Below are 18,097 nucleotides of genomic sequence, written 5' to 3' on the forward strand. Positions count from 1 at the left end.
TTTATATAGTTAAAGTTCTTCAAAAAAGCAGGACCTTATGAAAAACAAGTGTTGTTATAGCATGTCTTGATCTTAAATATGTAATTTGTATATTTAAATTCTGTTATGATGAATTGATTCTGTTATGTGGAAACCAAATTTTTCATACCCATTTCAGTAAAGCAACATGAAATTTAAAGGAATACTATTGCATTCAGTTTAAAATTTGACTTAGCTTTAAAATTATTCTGTCTGATGACAAACATTCTTTGAATTCTAAATATAAAAAAAAAGTGCTGTGTTGGTAAGATATTTAAAAAAAACCCCACTATGTATAACCCAAGCATGTCATATAGCAGTCAGCAAATCCTATTCCCAAGAACACTGCCAACCTTATCAAAGCTACTGGTACATCTATGCATTTACATACATACATACAAACACCCATCCTCCAGACACTCAAATACAGCTGTAAATAAAGTGGAGCTACAAGCAAACATTTTCAAACCTGAAAGCCTAAAGACATTTAGATGTCTAGCCAACTCCTATGAAATTTTCAAATGTGGGTGCCTAAAGCCAGTGTCTTAAATCCACATTTTGACATTTAGATCAGTAGTGGGCAACCTGTGGCCCACGGGTTGCATGCGGGCCACCAGACAGTTTGTTTACATTTGCATGGCTGCCCGCAGCTCCCAGTGGCCGGGGTTCGCCGTTCTCAGCCAATTGGAACTGTGGGAAGTGGTGCAGGCCACAGGGATGTGTTGGCCACCACTTCCCACAGCTCCCATTGGCTGGGAACGGCGAACTGCGGCCAGTGGGAGCTGGGCAAATGTAAACAAACTGTCTCATGGCCAGCCAGCGGATTACCCTGATGGGCTGCAGGTTGTCCACCACTGATTTAGATAGTGCTCTGAGTTTCAAAGGTGCTGAACACATGTAACTCGCACTGACTTCAATGGGAGCTGCAGGTGCACAGCACCATTGAAAATCAGATCACTTCTATCCAGATGTCTAAATATGGATTTAGGAGCCTAGCGTTAGGCCCTCAGGTTTGAAAATTTTGATTGTATTAATTTGTGTTCCCTAAGAAACCACAGAAATAATCATAAGCCATTCACCACTATCATAGAAGTTGACTGTAATATGAATGTCCATATTTTAGGCATCTTCAATACATTTTAAAACTATAAAAATGCTTGCACTTCTTAGGTTTCTAACAAGTAGTTTATTCTTATCCTTTTAAATAGAAGTATAGATCTATAGAACAAGGTGTTAAGTGATTTAAAAATCACTAGAACATTAGCAAAGCAATTCAATATGTTTTACAATACTAACAAATCAGGTTTTTCTACAAATAAGATATACACAGAGTACTAATCTCAATCTCTTTTCTTTTTAATTCTAATAAATGCTGAAGGGACTGTTTGATAATTGGTTTGTTGATGTTCAGAAAAATAGTGGTCATAAATTTCTACCAGGAACAACTCTGGAAATAGAATATACAGCCAAGATTACTGACAATAACTGACGTAAGGTCAAACATTTTACTTTCAAAGCATTGGAAACTTGAAGTTCAAAATAGAAGTTAATCAACATTAATACCTCAATTAAGCTCACTAACCAAACATTTTGAATGTCTTTTTGTAATCAATTATATTGCAAAGCTATTTTTCAAAACAGTATATCAGCAGTGACTAGAACCAGTGATCCAAATGCACACAATAGCATACATATATTCATTGTGAAGGGTTTCCCAAATCAAAGCTTTTTCTGCTTCTCCACCTTAGCAGTTTGATGAAGTTAAGACTTGCACTGAAGATTTTATCATGCTGAAAAACCATTTTGTAGAAGGTATCAATAGGTAAATCTCCATTTGGATCTGCATATTTCAAGGTTGTCATTGGTGTATACAGGGTGTTGGTCTGATGGCGAAAAGGTGGATTTTCTGCAAGAATTATCTTTACTGTATGCTGTTAGAATGAGAAATGGGATCTTTAGAGAACATCATTTATCCAAATGCAAGAATCAACAAACAGAATGACTGAGCAAAGACAGCTTTGTAAAATCCTTTAGGAAATGTTATCACATTTTAATCAGGCAGTTAATCCATTAAGATTTTCTTAGGATAATTTAGAAACCTCAAAAAACATGTTTCTCTTTGACGTTAATCAACATAATTTTATTTTTCAACTTTATCAGAAAATATAGTGGAAGTTTATATTAAACAAAAGGAATATATTTACTATTTAGAACATTTGAATTTGAGATCAGTGATGAAATATGTGATTAGAAAACCAGAAATCTGTTTTTTTACACCCACAGGGATTTCTCTCTAAAACTTGCTATGTGCAGCAATAAAACAAGGTAGGTAAGATGGTATCTTTTATTAAACCAACTTCTGTTGGTGGAAGGTACAAGCTTTTGAGCTATACCGACATGTATCAGTGACATTTTCAGAGCATCTTTAATACTAATACTGCATCTAGTGCCAACATCAGTCCTATTTCTGAGTACAATCATTTCCTGTCTTGGAAGTATTGGGCAGGCAGCATGGAGGTGATCAGTATGTTTGCTTGACCCTTTTATTCTTTAAAAAGCATCATAATAATTAAATTCTGGGACAAATGTCTCCAGTTTGGTATTATAAAACACATGAACTTCAGTGGGGCTCCAAGGGTTAAGCATTTTGGTTTTTCTTTTTTATTCCAAATGTGTATTGAGGGAACTTCAGCACAGAGTGGTTTCTTGACTAAAGCTAAAAACTACTATGTAAACTACCAAAAAAGGCTCTAATACTAATTCCCAATTTGTTGCAAAACAGTAAAAAAAAAAAAAAAAATTGCTAGCTGGCTCTAATCTACTGCAGCACTGAACTTGGGTCTCCTACCTTTATTCCTTTCCATCTCTTTGATAGCTTTGAATAGGGTTCTATATGTAAGGGGTTTGTGACTCCAGTGATCACTGCTGGTTAGCAGTTCTGTGCTCATGCCCAAAGGCTTGTGTGTCTGCGTTCTTTAAACCTATACATAGTGTTGTATGATATGCAATGCATGCTGAACAAATGACAAGTTCCTGTCTCAAAGACCTTAGGAGTCTAAAAACAAAAGAAAAGTAGAGTAAGCAAGTGGTGACTAAAGCAGGAGCACCTCATGGAGCAGGTTTTCAGGATATTTTTGAGGGTCAAGGAGAAACTTCTCAAACATTAGTTGAGAATGTATGGAGGTGGTAAGAAAGAGGACATGAAATTAGATGTAGGCAAAGGAGAGAAAGGAGGTGATCAGATAAGCATGGGTGAAGCAGAGAAAGTGCAGGGTGAGATCCAGGGAGCATCTTCACTGCAGAGTTATCTTGGGCTCTTGCTTGGGTTTTGCCCCATCCCATCTCTCTCTCTCTCACACACGCACCCCTCTGACCCAAGTTTGGTTGTGCTTTGCACCCAAGCTACCTAGCTCATCTGGGGCTATACACTAAAGCCAGAGTAGTACTTTCACTCAGGCTGGTAAACTGCCCACTTTGCAGTGAGGACACACACTGAACCCCTCAAGTGCTGATAAATATCCAGTGTTTTCGCACAATTCCCTGTGTGCGCCCAAAAGGACAGACAATTTTTCCCACAATTCAGACTGGCTTAGTGTACTGCAGTGCTAAGAACCATGGGATATAATCCCAGAAGTTTTAGCATCTCAAGTGGGTGAGTACAACACTAACTCAACTCAAGAGTGGCTTTGCAGCATGGCCATTCACACCCAAGCTAGGCAAACTTGCATGTTGATCCACTGGGTAAATTCTGCAATGAAGACATATTATGCAGGTTGAAGTGAGGGCAGGAGTCTGATTCTGAGTTAGAAGCTCTTGCTTAGAAGAACTCAGTCTAAAGGAAGGGTCTCTGCTGATTTGTTGTTTGTTCAAACTACAAGTGTTTGTCTAGGAAGCTGAAGACAGAGATATATTTTCAACTTGGCAGGCAAAGAGCGAGTTACCTCAGTTTCAGTTGGAGTACCACACATATCCTGGTATGCCACTCAATGCCTGTACTTTGACCCATCAACCTTTTACCCCCAATCAGGGATATTGCAGATTATGTATTCCTTATGCCACCTGATCTTAAACCAAGCTTTGCACCCTTGATAATCTGTACATTATTCCCTGATAACCAGAAACTTCTATGCTCAAACTCTGTTCAATATTTTTTTTTTTAACATCTTAATAAAAATTTTAAATTTGTAAAGTTCTAGCTGCACTCACTTATCTGGAAGAATTAATTGCATGCATCTAAGTTTTCCAACTGTATATTGTTGTAAATAAAAGCTACTAAAGTGCTTTATCATTCAGAAAGTGATTAAATGTGGAATTATTAAAAATAAAATATTAAATACAGAACAAGTCTGAATTCACAGATATGGTATCAAATGTGTGAATCAGGAGGTTTCATATTTACCAGTTTACAAACAACATTAAATTCAGGAACCTGAATTTAAATCAAATACAAATTAAAAAAATATATTGTGTGGGATTTTCAAAAGTGCTCAGTGTTGGCCTAACTTTGCTCCCATTGAAGTCAGCGGTAAAGCTCTCTAACTTCAGTGGGAGCAGTGCTATGTCAATGCTGAGGGTGTTAAGAATCACACCCTATAGGTCTATGGTAAGACACAAACAAAATCACTGGGACTCCATGTAGGTTTCCAGATCCCGCACAGGCTGATCCTTATGCCAAGGCAGAGTCTTATTGAAGTGAATATGGCTGTGTAAATGCATACAAATCTGTGTGCACAAAACCAGTTGCAGGATCAGGGCCTTAGCTAGTATTTCGTATATTGGAGGTGGACTGTGTGTCTGACCTTCACTAATGCTGCTCGTAAACATTTAGAATCCATTTCTGCTCTTAGATTCCAAGATGCCCTCAATCACACACACACATTTTTAACTTAGGGTTGATCTGAAGGCTGCAAACTTTCCTGTATTTCCACCTCTCCACAGTCATTCAGGCCTTTGTAACCTCAAGCATTCATTTACCCTAGAGTATTACTCTGGCCTACTTTTGAAGAGCATGTCAGCTGGCACAATGCAACAGCTTAAATTTGAGATGTAAGTCTATAAGACTGATGTTCCGTACTCTAGGTTGTCTACCTATTTGCTTCTAGAAGCAGTTCATGGTGTTGGTTGTGGTCTATAAACCCTCAAATATCAGAGATTGCCTCCAGCTATGTTCTGCTGTGACCTGCTGGTGCATTTCTGTTGTTGGTTCCTGGGATCGTCTGCTGGACTTCACATGGGTGTAGGGGTTTGCACTAGTGGAATCTGAGCAAGAGAGGGGCCATAAACAATGGTAGTAACCCATCTAGATTTCTGGTGACCATGCACATTAGTGTCATTCTGACTTCACTGGGTAGTTAGATCACATTGCAACTATCCACTCAATGGTATTACAGATTAAAAGTCACAGTTGCCTTTTAAAACTGGGAGAACTTCATGTTCTTTCTAAATTCTAGATCCAGTAATTTCTTGAGGTTGTGCTTAATGAAGTCTAGTGGGTCGACAACCAAACAGATCATTCTAAGACTGCACAAAATAATTTGACTAATTACCTCTGCTATGTCCTCTGCACTCTGTCCCAGGCTTTGGAAAATCTGTTTGTAATTTTTAAGGTAAATATTAGTAAACATGTCAGCAGTTTCTTCATCAGCAGCCGAAAGATCCATTTTCATTCCATCTTCAAACACCTTTTTTTCAAATTCTGTGATCACTGGGCCTGGCTCAATCAGACTTAGCCTGTTACAAGAACAATAACATTGGTGATCTGTCCTCCTATATGGGAAATGTGTAACGCTATCCTTTATATAGGTAGTGAGTGGCTGCAAATAAATGAGCACTTATTAAAGAATTTACTATTTAAAAAATGTTAAGGGGGAGATCCATACCACAGCTCTTGCCCTGAGTATCTCAGACAGGCACTGGGGGTTTCCGTGGGAGAAGAACACTGGCTGCACTGCTGAGGAGCAATGGAATTATCAGTCTATGACAAGTGGAAGCAGGAGACAAAGCCCTCTCAGCTGCTGGCTCACAGCTGTGGATCTCTGCAACAAGACTTAAATTATTATAAACCTCACTGCCTTCTGGACGAAGTGCTAGATGGATCTCCTTGCCATCTCTCCTACATAGTAATAATAGTAATAGTAATAATAGTAGAAGTATTTAAAAGAAAGCGATCTCTTTGGTTACCTCTTGGGTGTATATAATTCTGGAAGGCACTCTTATTCTGTGGTACCCACAAAGTACAGTATAAATGCTTAGGCAGAAAGTCCAGCTTCCCAGACTTATGCTGCTGTTGAGCTCGGTGGACCTACTGAGGAGCAGGATTTGCCCAGAAGTGCATAATAGTAAAGCTTAGAAATACTTAAGGTCCCTGCACCAGTTCCTTCTCCAGCTCCACTCTCAAGTTTTAAGTATGCCAAGTCCTTCCTGTTTACAACCGTAGTTATCTATTGAACAAGGTTTTTGTATAGCAGATTTCTGGCCAGTTCTGTGGCTGGGTTAGACTGTTAATGAATATCTGTATTTTGCCCCTTATTCCTAAGGGCTATACCACACTACTGATTTTTAAACAGAACTTCAAATTAAAACTTCTGCACAGTGCTGCCCCAGCTTACGTTATCACTGGACACTAGCCAATTTCACATTTCTCCATGCAACCTTTTTCTTCTTCCTTCTTCCATGCTGCCTCCTAGGCCTCAAATGCCCTCTAACCCTCTATGCCACAAACATTTCTTATCTCCTTTAAACCCCTTCTCAGAGCCCATCTATTTACACATACAGTAATTCTCTAATACATTCTCATTAAAAACTAATAAAATTAAATTGTAAGTAATGAAATACAAAAGTTATGAACTACCATGTAAACTACCTCACAATCTTATTTTGTGCATCCCTCCTGCTCACGCTCTATTCACTTAGACTGTAGGCATCTCCTCTTTCTGTCTTGCTTTGCTTGATTTCCATTGCAAGTCCCATGTTTTTATTCACTATTGAAAGTGCTACATACCACTATGTTGTTATATAAATGTCTCCAATAATCATTATAATGAAAGTCATTATTGATCATTTTCCCTAATGTATCTGGGTACTACAGATTAGAGAACACATTCTCTTTGAGGTACACATATTACACCACATCCCCACAGTACTGTAGATGAGAGTCCAGATTTCCAGGGATGTATATGAAAGCTATACATATTTTTTCAAAAGCTAAACTTACTCCTAGTCTGAATGCTGTAGGTCATGTTTATTTTGTAATTTAAACATTTGTAGTACTTTGGTGGGGAGGGCAAGGGAACTTCTATAAGAAGGTTTCAGAGGCTTCTTGTGAATGTATAGCTTCAATTCAAGAGGAAAAATTCTTCATCCTCTTTCTCTGGCACAGTAGCCTGCAATATAATGGCTGTACTACTACTACTAGCTCAAGATATATTTTAAAGTACAGTCTGATATGTAGCCCACACCTTTGGGTCAACACTTACTGAAGTTTAAACTTGAGTGCTTGTATGGCTAAACTTTCACAGAATCCTTCCACAGCAAATTTAGATGCAGCATAAACATCATTGAACAAAATACCTGAAGGCAAAAACAAAATTGTTACAGATCATGTTAAGAGTTTTTGAGTGGCTTATATTTCCTAAAAAAACGTATAAGCTGTTTGTGGTTATGAGAGCATGAAAAAAAATCATCATGATTTATGTTGGGCTAATTCAAGTTATGAAGATGTTAAAAACACTCCTACTAAATGCACTAGGGTGACCAACCCTTTTTTTTTTTGGGGGGGGGGGGGAATACCTGCTGAGCAGTGATTGTCTCCTTTGCACCCTGGCTATTATGATCCCTAGGTGCCATTGGCAACTGGCGCAGGTTAGAGCAGCCTTCGAGCTGTTCCTTGGCCATGGCCGAGACTCTCGCACATGGTATTTATGTTAGATATTTTGTGGTCTAATACAGCAATCTATATGTGTAATACCATCTATCATTTGGCATGGCAGCTGTGTTGCAATGCATCTAAGAGATATAAGATTTAAAAGATTTGGTTTTAAACTTCTTGATGACTCGGAGGAGGCAATATACAACCCTCTAAGACGGATGGTGAGCATCATGTTGCTCATTAGCAACTCTTAGTAGCCAAGGTCTTGACACTACAACTGCCCACTCACATGAATAATCCATAGGTGAGAGGCCCAGTAAAGTTATTGAGACTACGTATACAAGTAAGATTATGTAGGGTGGAGCACCAAATTAAAAGCAACATTATCTGGCTCTAAAGTGAGGTTCATTTGATGGCTCCCCCTTGGGGGTTAGTGGCAACACCAGGATACCTAGTAAGAGGGAAAGCCTTTCAGAAAGGAAATACTGATTTGACTGTCTGGGATTTGGAGGACTCCAATGGAAGTGGGAAAGGACCCACTGATCAAACAGTCAGAGAGTATTTCAGTATGGAACTGTTGATTCCATCTTCTTGTTCTGTTTTTTTTTTTTTTTTTGGGGGGGGGGGGGGGGGAGGGGACAGAGAGAGAGAGCAGTGTTGGAAGACCAACTTTGTATATACTGCTTGGAATACTTTCCTGTGTCAAATATGTGAATTACTAACAGACTGCATATGTACTAAACCTTTTTAAGGCAGAGCTTTTTATAAAGCTAGTTTCACAAAATATCTGTGCATAAAAAAGTGTATTAAAATGTGTTGGTCTTTCCTCCATAGTCCCTTCAAGCGAGACACAGAGACAAGTTTCCTATGAACTTACTTTGTGAAAAGAGCAAAATGCTACTTTCCAGAAAACTCAAACATAGTTGTTATGGTCCTAAATCTGTCAGCCTTACTCACAAGCAGTAGTACTTTACTCTGCAAGTTGTCCCATTAAAATTAATGAGAGTACTGACAATGTATTACTCAGCGTGAGTAAGAATGTAGAACTGAAGCTCATGTTTGTAAACTGGAAACAATAGCTTAATATACTAGATTGCTTACATTTTTCACTTCAGAAAAATGCAAGCTTCAAATTATGAATAATTAGTACATAATAATACTTTGCCTTGTATTCCCATGACACTACTTATTATAACTATATGTCCACTCTTCCTCTTCTTCATATCAGGTAAAATCTCCTTCAAGAGTCGAACCAATCCAAAGAAGTTTGTATCCATCACAGTTCTCATCTCATCTATGGTCTGGCATTCAATAGGTCCAATGAGCCCCATTCCAGCATTGCTAACTGTACAGATGCAAAACACAGTAGTGAGTAGTAACTGCAATAAACATTAACTTGGCACTTTCACTGGAAAACACATGGTGATAAAAATGAGTGACTGGAATAAGGGATTAAAACACACAAGAGCAATTAGTTATTCAGCTTCTTACTGAAACCTTGAGATTACATTTGACATGGAATGTCTTTGCTTTTACTCTAATACATTTTAAAATATCTGCTATTTTGAAGTTTTTCTTGTTTATTTCTGATTTATGCCTTACTTTTTTTCTTTAAATCAGGAAAGGGTAAGGGGAAAAAATGAGCAAAAACTTCTCTATATTTGCTTATTCAGTATTAAGAATTAGGGGCCCAATCAAGTCAAACCGAGTCTCAGTTTACTTCACTGGGTATTTGATCAGGCCTTAGTATGTTTGTTTGATATTTTTGGTCTACTTTGTATTTAGCACCTCATAATGTCAGTTTTTTTTTTGTTTTTTTTTTAAATGAACTGGCATCGGTTGAGAACTTTGCCACTATGTGGTGGTCAAGAGAAGATTCCATTTGAGTGCTTGTGGTTTCAGAAATGCAGAATGGTCATGCCATAATATGAGCACTCCGTAGTAAGAAGTAGAATGTCAAATTGGAGCATAGTGCAATTTGCAGTAAATCATGTTAATTTGCACCTTGCTGTTCTGCTGCTCCCCCATCATCTCCCCCAAAAAGGCAGGCTCTACTTCCTCTTAGCCAAGATTTAAAAGCTGAGGGTGTAGTTAGTTGCCATATTATGTTATATTTATTTTTACAAAATATATTACAGATAATTTACTAGTAAAGTATCAAATAAAATGAAACTATAACTTATTAGAAATTAACCATGTGCATTTGATGATGCATTAGTCTCAATTATTTATTCACTTACTTGCTAATTCACAAAGGATCATCAGCCTATTGTTAGTGTAAATAAATAGGGGTCTATTGTGTTCAGTGGGTAGAGGTGGTCTTAGGTCTCAAGTGCAGGATGGAGAGTCAGGAGATCCAAGTTCTGTTCTCAACCTTGCCACAGACATTGTGTGATTTTGTAGAAGTCATTTGATCTCTTTGTGCCTGAATTCAATTAATTAGTATTTGTAAAATGGCTTGAGAACCTTGAATGGAAGACTTTATACTGTACAAGTGTGCAGTATTATTGGTTTTATTCATATATTTATACTTAAATCCATAAACATTTTTAGAAAGAATATTACTGAAACATCTCTGAAATATTTAAAAGGATCCTTAAATTAAATCTTGTATCCTGACTTTTCGGCCATCTTTCATTTGTGTTCATTACTTGCCTAGGATATCAATCCTTCTGTCAGGGATGCTACTGACGCATGTTTTAATAGACTCTTCACTGCAGACATCCAGTTGTTTAATTTCCAGGGTTTTACCCAAGGTTCTGCCTGCAGCTTCTGCAAGTTTGTCTTTCCTGGTCAGATTCCTCATGGTAGCATACACTGTAAAAAATCATAAATAAGTAACCAGAAATGTAACTTCAGAGAAAGCTTTTCCTTTGAGAATGACAGCAGACACAAGTTACAGTGCATACAACCTTTAAGTCCATATTTTAGTGCTTAGATATTTTGGAGATAGGGCCTTGATAACCTAAAACAGAGAGTATGCATTTCATTTTTTTTTATAGTGCTTCTAACTTTCTTAAATCAGATTTTGGGAAAGAGCAAATGGAGAAATAAACCATTTATACAGCCATGTTCATAGCTACGTGTTTTTATTTCTATATCAGTTAGGGAAGATACGGTAGAAAAACTAAGCCCAAGATTTTCAATAACGGGTGCCAAATTTAGGCTCCTAAGTCCACATTTAGGCACCTAAATAATGAGTTAGAAGCCTATCTTTAGGCACCCATTTTTGAAAATCACAGCCAGTGTGTTTAGAAAAGCAGCCAGCATTTTACTTGGAAGTGAAACAAATGATTCCTCAGACTGCAAAATTGTTGGATTTTGCAAGATATTTATCAACGTATAGATCAGCTTTAATATTACCGTGGCCTAATTACGCTAACTTCCATAAATCCATACAATCATTCCCTGGTGAGTAAGACACTTGCTGAGAGTAAACCTGATCTGAATTGCTAAATTCATTGAGTCAGCTACACACAATTGCAGCAAATATTTCCATTTTGTAAGGCAGACAGTGGAACCAAGTTTTCCCTCTCCTCCCTCATGGGAGTAAATGCAAGGAAGAAATACTGAATCCTGCCTCTCAGAAACAAATTGCTAATTTAATTAAGGGCTCCCAGACACAATGTTTTTTCTCCTAAAATTAGCAATTGCATTTACACCAAGACTTTGCTAAGTGCCAAGTAAAGCTAGCTGCAGCTGTGAGGACTAACCTGTAAAAAGCTATGTTTATTTAGCGTGCTGCAGATGCATCATTGTTTCTTTAATTTAAAAAGTTTCCCTTTTTATACTACTGCCACATTTATGTTAATTTCAGATAAACATTTCATTTCAGTACAGTCACAGAATCACCATCTGTTCATAGAAATTAGTACATTTGATTGCATAATATCTTGCTGTCAGGAAAGGGAGAATTAATAAGAATGGAGAAGAGAAGCTGAACAGAATTCAGGTACAGACTGATGAAAATCTATCCATCAGATGGTGAGACACCCAGCACTTAGTACAGTCCACTCTGTCACACCCTAAAATGAAAGTGACTAACAACATGGAAGATGCAGTACTGTGATATATTTAATTTCAGAAATATTACCTTTAAATCTTTTCTGTTCATCTCTGGCCATTTTTACAGCCAAGGCCAGTCCGATTCCTGAGGAGCAACCTGTGATGAGTACAGTTTTCTGAGCCATTATTTTCAGCTGGATGGCAGCAGATATAGTGGGAAGTCTTGCCACTCTGATGAACAATCACCTAAATATCATGGCTACAGCTGAGTATTACTGGCCCTTTATGCTTTATCTACAGCTTCACTGAGCCAACAAAATGCACACCTGGACACTGTATAATTAGGGGGATAATCTCCAACTGGACACTAATAAATAGCAGATGCTTCTGCATGGATACATAATCTGGATCAGAGGCTACTCTATGTACAGGAGAACTAGGCAGCTGCCAAGGACAGTAGATTTGGCATGGCCACCCCTCTGTCAGGATGCAGGGGCAACTGGGCCAAATTTGAGTGGCACAGGGGACAGCACACTGACATTTTGCTTAGGGTGGAAGATTGTCTTGAACAGCCTCTGATATGGCTCATCAATGTACAGTATATCAACAGAAATATTACATGCATTTAAAAATCTTGCAAAACATTTGTGCCAAAAAGTTTTAAATAGTTGAATAATTAGGCCAGGCACATCAGGGGAGGGAGGAGTCACCATCTCCCTCCTGTCATACTCTGCTGCCTCTATCACAGCCCCCATGGGAGAGTACCAATCATGCACAAGAGAGTGATGATTAGTGATCCATGCCGTCACAGATAAACTATCCACCCGTACTCTGCCCTCCACATTAGGGTACAAAGGGTGCACATGGAGCATAGCTCCCTGCTGTTCAGGCCTCCTGTGCCAGGGTACTGGCTGCCTCCTTGTTCGTTTGTGTAACAGGACAACACTTATCCAAATTATAATCAGATCTCTCCACAGCCACAGTGGTGGGGTCAGATTTTGTCCCTCAAAGAGGCACACAAGGATTTAACCACACAGTGCCAATTGACTACATATTATTGAACGTTTGCAACTAAAAGTCCTAATACAGGGGTTCTCAAACTGGGGGTTGGGACCCCTCAGGGGGTCACAAGGTTATTACATGGGGGGTCACGAGCTATCAGCCTCTACCCCAAACCCTGCTTTGCATCCAGCATTTATAATGGTGTTAAATATATAAAAAAGTGTTTTTAATTTATAAGGGGGGGGGGTCGCTCTCAGAGTCTTGCTATGTGAAAGGGGTCGCCAGTACAGAAGTTTGAGAACTATTGTCCTAATAGAACATCTGGAAGAAGTGAAATGGAAAAAGGAGTGTGGCTTTGAAGAGAGAGACAGAAAGATGACTGAACACTCTTCAGAGTTTCCACAATGTTCCACTTGCCTCCGCTCCCATCCAAAACATTTTATTGTTTTTCCCTATTTTTGCAGCTTTCCCTTGTTATTTGCAGTTTGCCTCCTTTCCCCATTAGAGTCTCCAATGCTTTTACCTTTCCTTTTTAATGAATTTTTATATTACTATTAATTTATAACAAAACATGATACTCATATGGAGAAAAGCTTAATTTAGTCACATATAGTCATAAATTTTAGTCTTTCACTAAAATATAAAGATTACTCACCTATAACCAGAGTTGTTTGAGATGGACTCTATTCACGCTGATGGGATGTGCCGACTGCATGCAGCTTAGTGGAACTTAAGCAATGATTGTTGGAACACTCCTCTGCCCCCTTTCTTACTCCCATCAATGTTTGCAAACATCCTAAGTGCAAAGTTATGAAAAGGGGCATAGAACTCCAACCACCTCAGTTCCTTCCACCACTCCCCGTCAGGTTCCATTTAGAAATTAGGACTCCAAGGAAGAGGGTAAGGTGGGTAGGGAAAGTGAATACGCACAGCAAATCTTAAAGAGTTCCAGTTACAGGCAAGTAACCTTCATTTCTTCCTCTAGTGAGAGACTTCTGCATATTCCCACTCATGAGATTACGGTTTGCTAAACTATCCCATAAGGAAGGATATGGAGTCCTAATTAAACAGAGACCGCAGAACTGCCCTGCCAAATCTAGCATTTGATTTGGATACCAAGTCTAGAGAATAATGTCTAGTGAAAGTATGAATAGAACCCAAGGTTGCTGCCTTACATATAGTAATAGCCATGTTTTACAAACTAATCAGGGATTGAGGAATTTAAAATGGAAAAGTTCATAAAATTAAACATCTCAAAATTACAGTAAATGTGGTGCATAAGTTGCAATATGGTGCACTGCATCACTTTCTTGTCCTTCAAATCACTGCAAAGCAATTTCCAATACACTGAAGGCATTGGAATGTGAAGCGATGTTGACTTGTTCTTCATCAACATCACTTTCATTATGATTTTTTTTATCTCTGCTTTGAAAAATAGTTTGTGTCACTGTCTTTTGTAAGACTGGCATTTGTAAAATTGAATCTGTAAGATATTTCAATGAGTGGGGCATGTTTTTTTAAAAAATCCATAGATGCTGTTTTGGCTGTAGTGGAATGGGCTCTAATCCCTTGAGGGAGAGAGACTGGTGCTAAATTATAAACTTCGTGGATATATAATTAAACACATTTAGAAATTATTTGGCCCTTTTTTCTGCCTAATAAGGGAGAGTACACTAAGATTTTTTAAAAATGTACCAAAACTCTATCTAAAACCTACTGAAGTATTGGTCTGAAAGGCACTGAAGAGAAGGATTGGGTTGATGCATGGAGCATTTTCCTAATTGTCAACTGGACAGGATAGAATGGAAGGGAGGGAGCTCAGCTGGAGTGCCACACTTTCTTTTTATAACCTAGCCCTCAGAACATTCACAAATGGTGAGGAGAGGGGCACATTAGATATTTTAATTGCTAGTTCCACAGTCTAAACCACACCTGGCCAGCATATCCCATGAGTGGAAATATGTAGAGGCCACTCAAAGAGCTATTAAGTGAATAGAGGGAGTGAATAAATAGCAATTAAGCAAATAAAGACACCATTTCAGAGGGAATTGTAAGAAAGGGAGTTCACAATGCACCAGGACTAACACAAGTAATTGTTGGGGTACTTGATTAGGGGAGTGATAGTCCCCCAACAGCAGCAGAATCAGATTGGGGAAGTAACTCTCTGATTAATTTCCCTCTATCCTCATCAGTGAAAGAAGAGAAGAGCCACACCCACAGGAAATGAAAATAAAGAGATATCCTAAGGGGGGGAGGAAAGGAGGTTACAAGACTAGAGCTATAGTAGAATAGTTCTAACAGTCACGCAGATGCAAGAGCCCTTTATGTTTTGCTTACTAAATAGGCTGAAAGAACTCAGATGCCTTGAGATCTTTCTACCAAAACAAAACCTTTGACTAAGAAAAGAAGATCACACACAGTTTGGCTGAAAAGTTTGGATTAGATCTGAATTCCTCCAAAATTTGGAGACAGTTAGAGCTGGGAATTTGGTATGGGTCCACCCTTAATGTAACAATATGTCAATATACATGGTTAACAAATAGATAAATTACAATTCAGTAAGAAATGTTTGAGTGAGTCTCTTGCAACTTTAGAGCTACATAAAGTGATACTAACAGTTACACTTCTAAATAGCATTCAGGATGACAATATACACAGAACAAGAATATTTTCCAAGAATCAATAATCCCATTTTATCTAATACAGTTTGGAAAAGTGCACTCAATGTTCCAGTATTGTTAATAACCATTTTATATAGGCATATAAAGAAACGGCTTGTTTAGATCCCTAATAAAGTGAAATTATGGTTTGGCACAAAGGCTTTTCCTACTTTCCAAACCAATAAAAATACATTTGCTAATGTAACAAGCAGAATAATTAGATTTTCAAACAAAGCACAATATGACAACATCTAAAATTAATGAGATAAATGTAATTATAATTTAACCTTGGCTATCAGGTTTGATCCTGACTTCACTAGGCAAGCCAAATGGTCAGATAAAAAAATTTCAGCTCACACTTATTTAGCTGATTCAGCTATTAGACAAAAATGCTTCTGCTGTTCATGCACATTTATATTTAGCACATGTAAGGGGAGCAAGCTAGGCTTTATACAACCTACGATGATGAAATTCCAATGATGTGGTAATGCAACTCTAATTAAGGACAGGTTAAGCTTTCGTCTGAAATCCTGGTTTGAGAGGTCAAATGTTTAAAGTTCTATTGTTTTAAAGGAGATCTGTCTGAAACTTGGCACACACATTATTAGCCTAGAGGCCTACTGGTTTGTTTAGAGAAAAAATGGTTTAAATCGTTTGAACTGTTTTTCAGTTATTACATTGGCCAAGACAGTTCTAATAGATTTTATTGTTATTCTGTAGGGAAACAAATGGCTTGATTTAAAAAAATGTAAAATGTAATTATTCCCAAAAGTAAACTAAGTCCTTTTGTTACAGTGCATACATCTTTCCAAACAGACAAAACAACCAGTTAAACATTATTTGGAGCTGTAGGAACATGTACCTTGTGTATTTAGGCCTTGTTTATGTGAGCAAAATCTGTACATGTATTTCAGGAGCTGCCAGCAATGTGTAGTTGCACTGGCGGAGCAGGTTTTCCTGACACTTGTAAAAATGCCTAAGCTCTGAGTCTATATAGCAATTTCCTCTGCACAATTGCTGAAATACAAGTGCTAGTTTTACTGGCTGAGATGCACCCTTAATGATTTCTAAATATGCACATTTGGGCCTTAATCCTTAACAGCATTATATTATTTTCTGCTCTTCCGAAATACTTTCATTGCTAATAGCTTTGCTGATGCACAGGGCCGCCCGGGGAAGAGGGGGGCAAGTGGGGCAATTTGCCCCAGACCCGGCAGGGGCCCCCACAAGAAAACAGTATTCTATAATATTGCAACTTTTTTATGGAAGGGACCCCCAAAATTGCTTTGCCCCAGGCCCCCTGAATTCTCTGGGTGGCCCTGCTGATACGTTTTTCAAGCAAGTACATTTTTAGCATGATTCATTGAGTGATTTAATACTTTAAAGCTTTGGAATTTCAACTGTGTAGATTCAGGATTGCATAGGGGATTCAGACTTCATGCCCTTAAGTCCACCTAGTTCCTGGATTTGTTGTATATGATCCTTACACATCTGTTTTTTTGTTTTGTTTTGTTTTTTTAAACTTTAGAGACTGGGGCATAGTGAAGACATTTTTAAGGGCTAAGTTGAGTCAGATTTTGAGAAGCCAAAAACCAAATGACATAACTTCATGTATTAATTTACAATTTAAAATAAAACAACTTAAATACACAATTCTGCTTCCACTGAAGCACATGGAAACTTGTCCATGGACTTCAAAAAGAGCTGGATGAGGCCTTGAGTTTCCTTCCCCTAAAGATGAATGAGCTTACTTGTGGAAGTGAGACAAGCAAGATTTTGTTTAAAGTCTTGACGCAATATTATGTTCAACCTTTATTCTAAATTGCCTTATATTTGACAGTTTGAAGAAAAGCCCCTTTTGTCAGCAACAGTACATTTGCACTACACGAAAGATAAAATGTTCTCAACAAAAACTGAGAATGAAGCAATGACTCAGGAACACTTTTAGGTAGAATTTAGATATAAAGAGTAAGGACTCTGATTTTAAAAATCCTAGTCACAAAGGACCACCCAAATTTATCCCTATAATTTAAGGAAACTTACAAAAAAAAAAAAAAAACCCAAAAAGTTACTATACAAATTATTTCAAAACAATAATATTAAAACTAAAATTGGAAAAACAAGAGCGTTGGGATTTACAATCAATGTAAATATATTTAACTATGTTCATCATTACTAAATTAAAATTTCCTTTTTGAATGCTATGCTGTGTTGCAACAATTCCACTTATGGTTTATTGCTTGTCAGAGTGTGATAGTCTTTCTTCACAATCTTTGTCCCTGAAATAGATAAGTATGCTAATTAAAGTAGTATTTGTAGTCAGAATCTTACTTTCAACTTCCTTGTTTAATTTTCCGGATCAAAATCCATTTGTATTGAGGGTGGTCTTGCAGTAATATCTCTTATAGGTTTTTCTCTTAAATAAGCTCTCTCTTATGGAACTGATCAAACATTAAAGTAAACTAGTTACAGCAGGTTTGATGTCCACAGTCTCTTTCTTGCATCCTGCAGCCTGGCCTAGAAACGTTAATAGGTGTTGCTTTAT

At 37.8% G+C, this 18,097-nt stretch overlaps 1 protein-coding gene across 3 annotated transcripts; it reads right to left on the reverse strand.

Moving 5' to 3' along the window:
• Positions 1-1,199: 1,199 nt before the first annotated feature.
• On the reverse strand, positions 1,200-18,078 carry LOC128841489 (retinol dehydrogenase 8-like). Of its 3 annotated transcripts, none has more exons than XM_054036527.1 (6): positions 17,884-18,078; positions 10,541-10,702; positions 9,051-9,230; positions 7,494-7,587; positions 5,565-5,748; positions 1,200-1,949 (listed from the first exon to the last, which is right to left on the reverse strand). In XM_054036527.1, coding segments are annotated over exons 1-6 (855 nt in total). In that variant the 5' UTR covers positions 17,885-18,078; the 3' UTR covers positions 1,200-1,715. The 3 variants fall into 3 exon arrangements, with proteins under 3 accessions (XP_053892502.1, XP_053892501.1, XP_053892503.1); XM_054036526.1 differs by lacking the exon at positions 17,884-18,078 and adding an exon at positions 11,979-12,371; XM_054036528.1 differs by lacking the exons at positions 10,541-10,702; positions 17,884-18,078 and adding an exon at positions 10,126-10,340.
• Between the last annotated feature and the right edge of the window lie 19 nt (positions 18,079-18,097).

The sequence above is a fragment of the Malaclemys terrapin genome, chromosome 8, assembly GCF_027887155.1.
Source record: "Malaclemys terrapin pileata isolate rMalTer1 chromosome 8, rMalTer1.hap1, whole genome shotgun sequence".
Classification (NCBI taxonomy): Eukaryota; Metazoa; Chordata; order Testudines; family Emydidae; genus Malaclemys; species Malaclemys terrapin.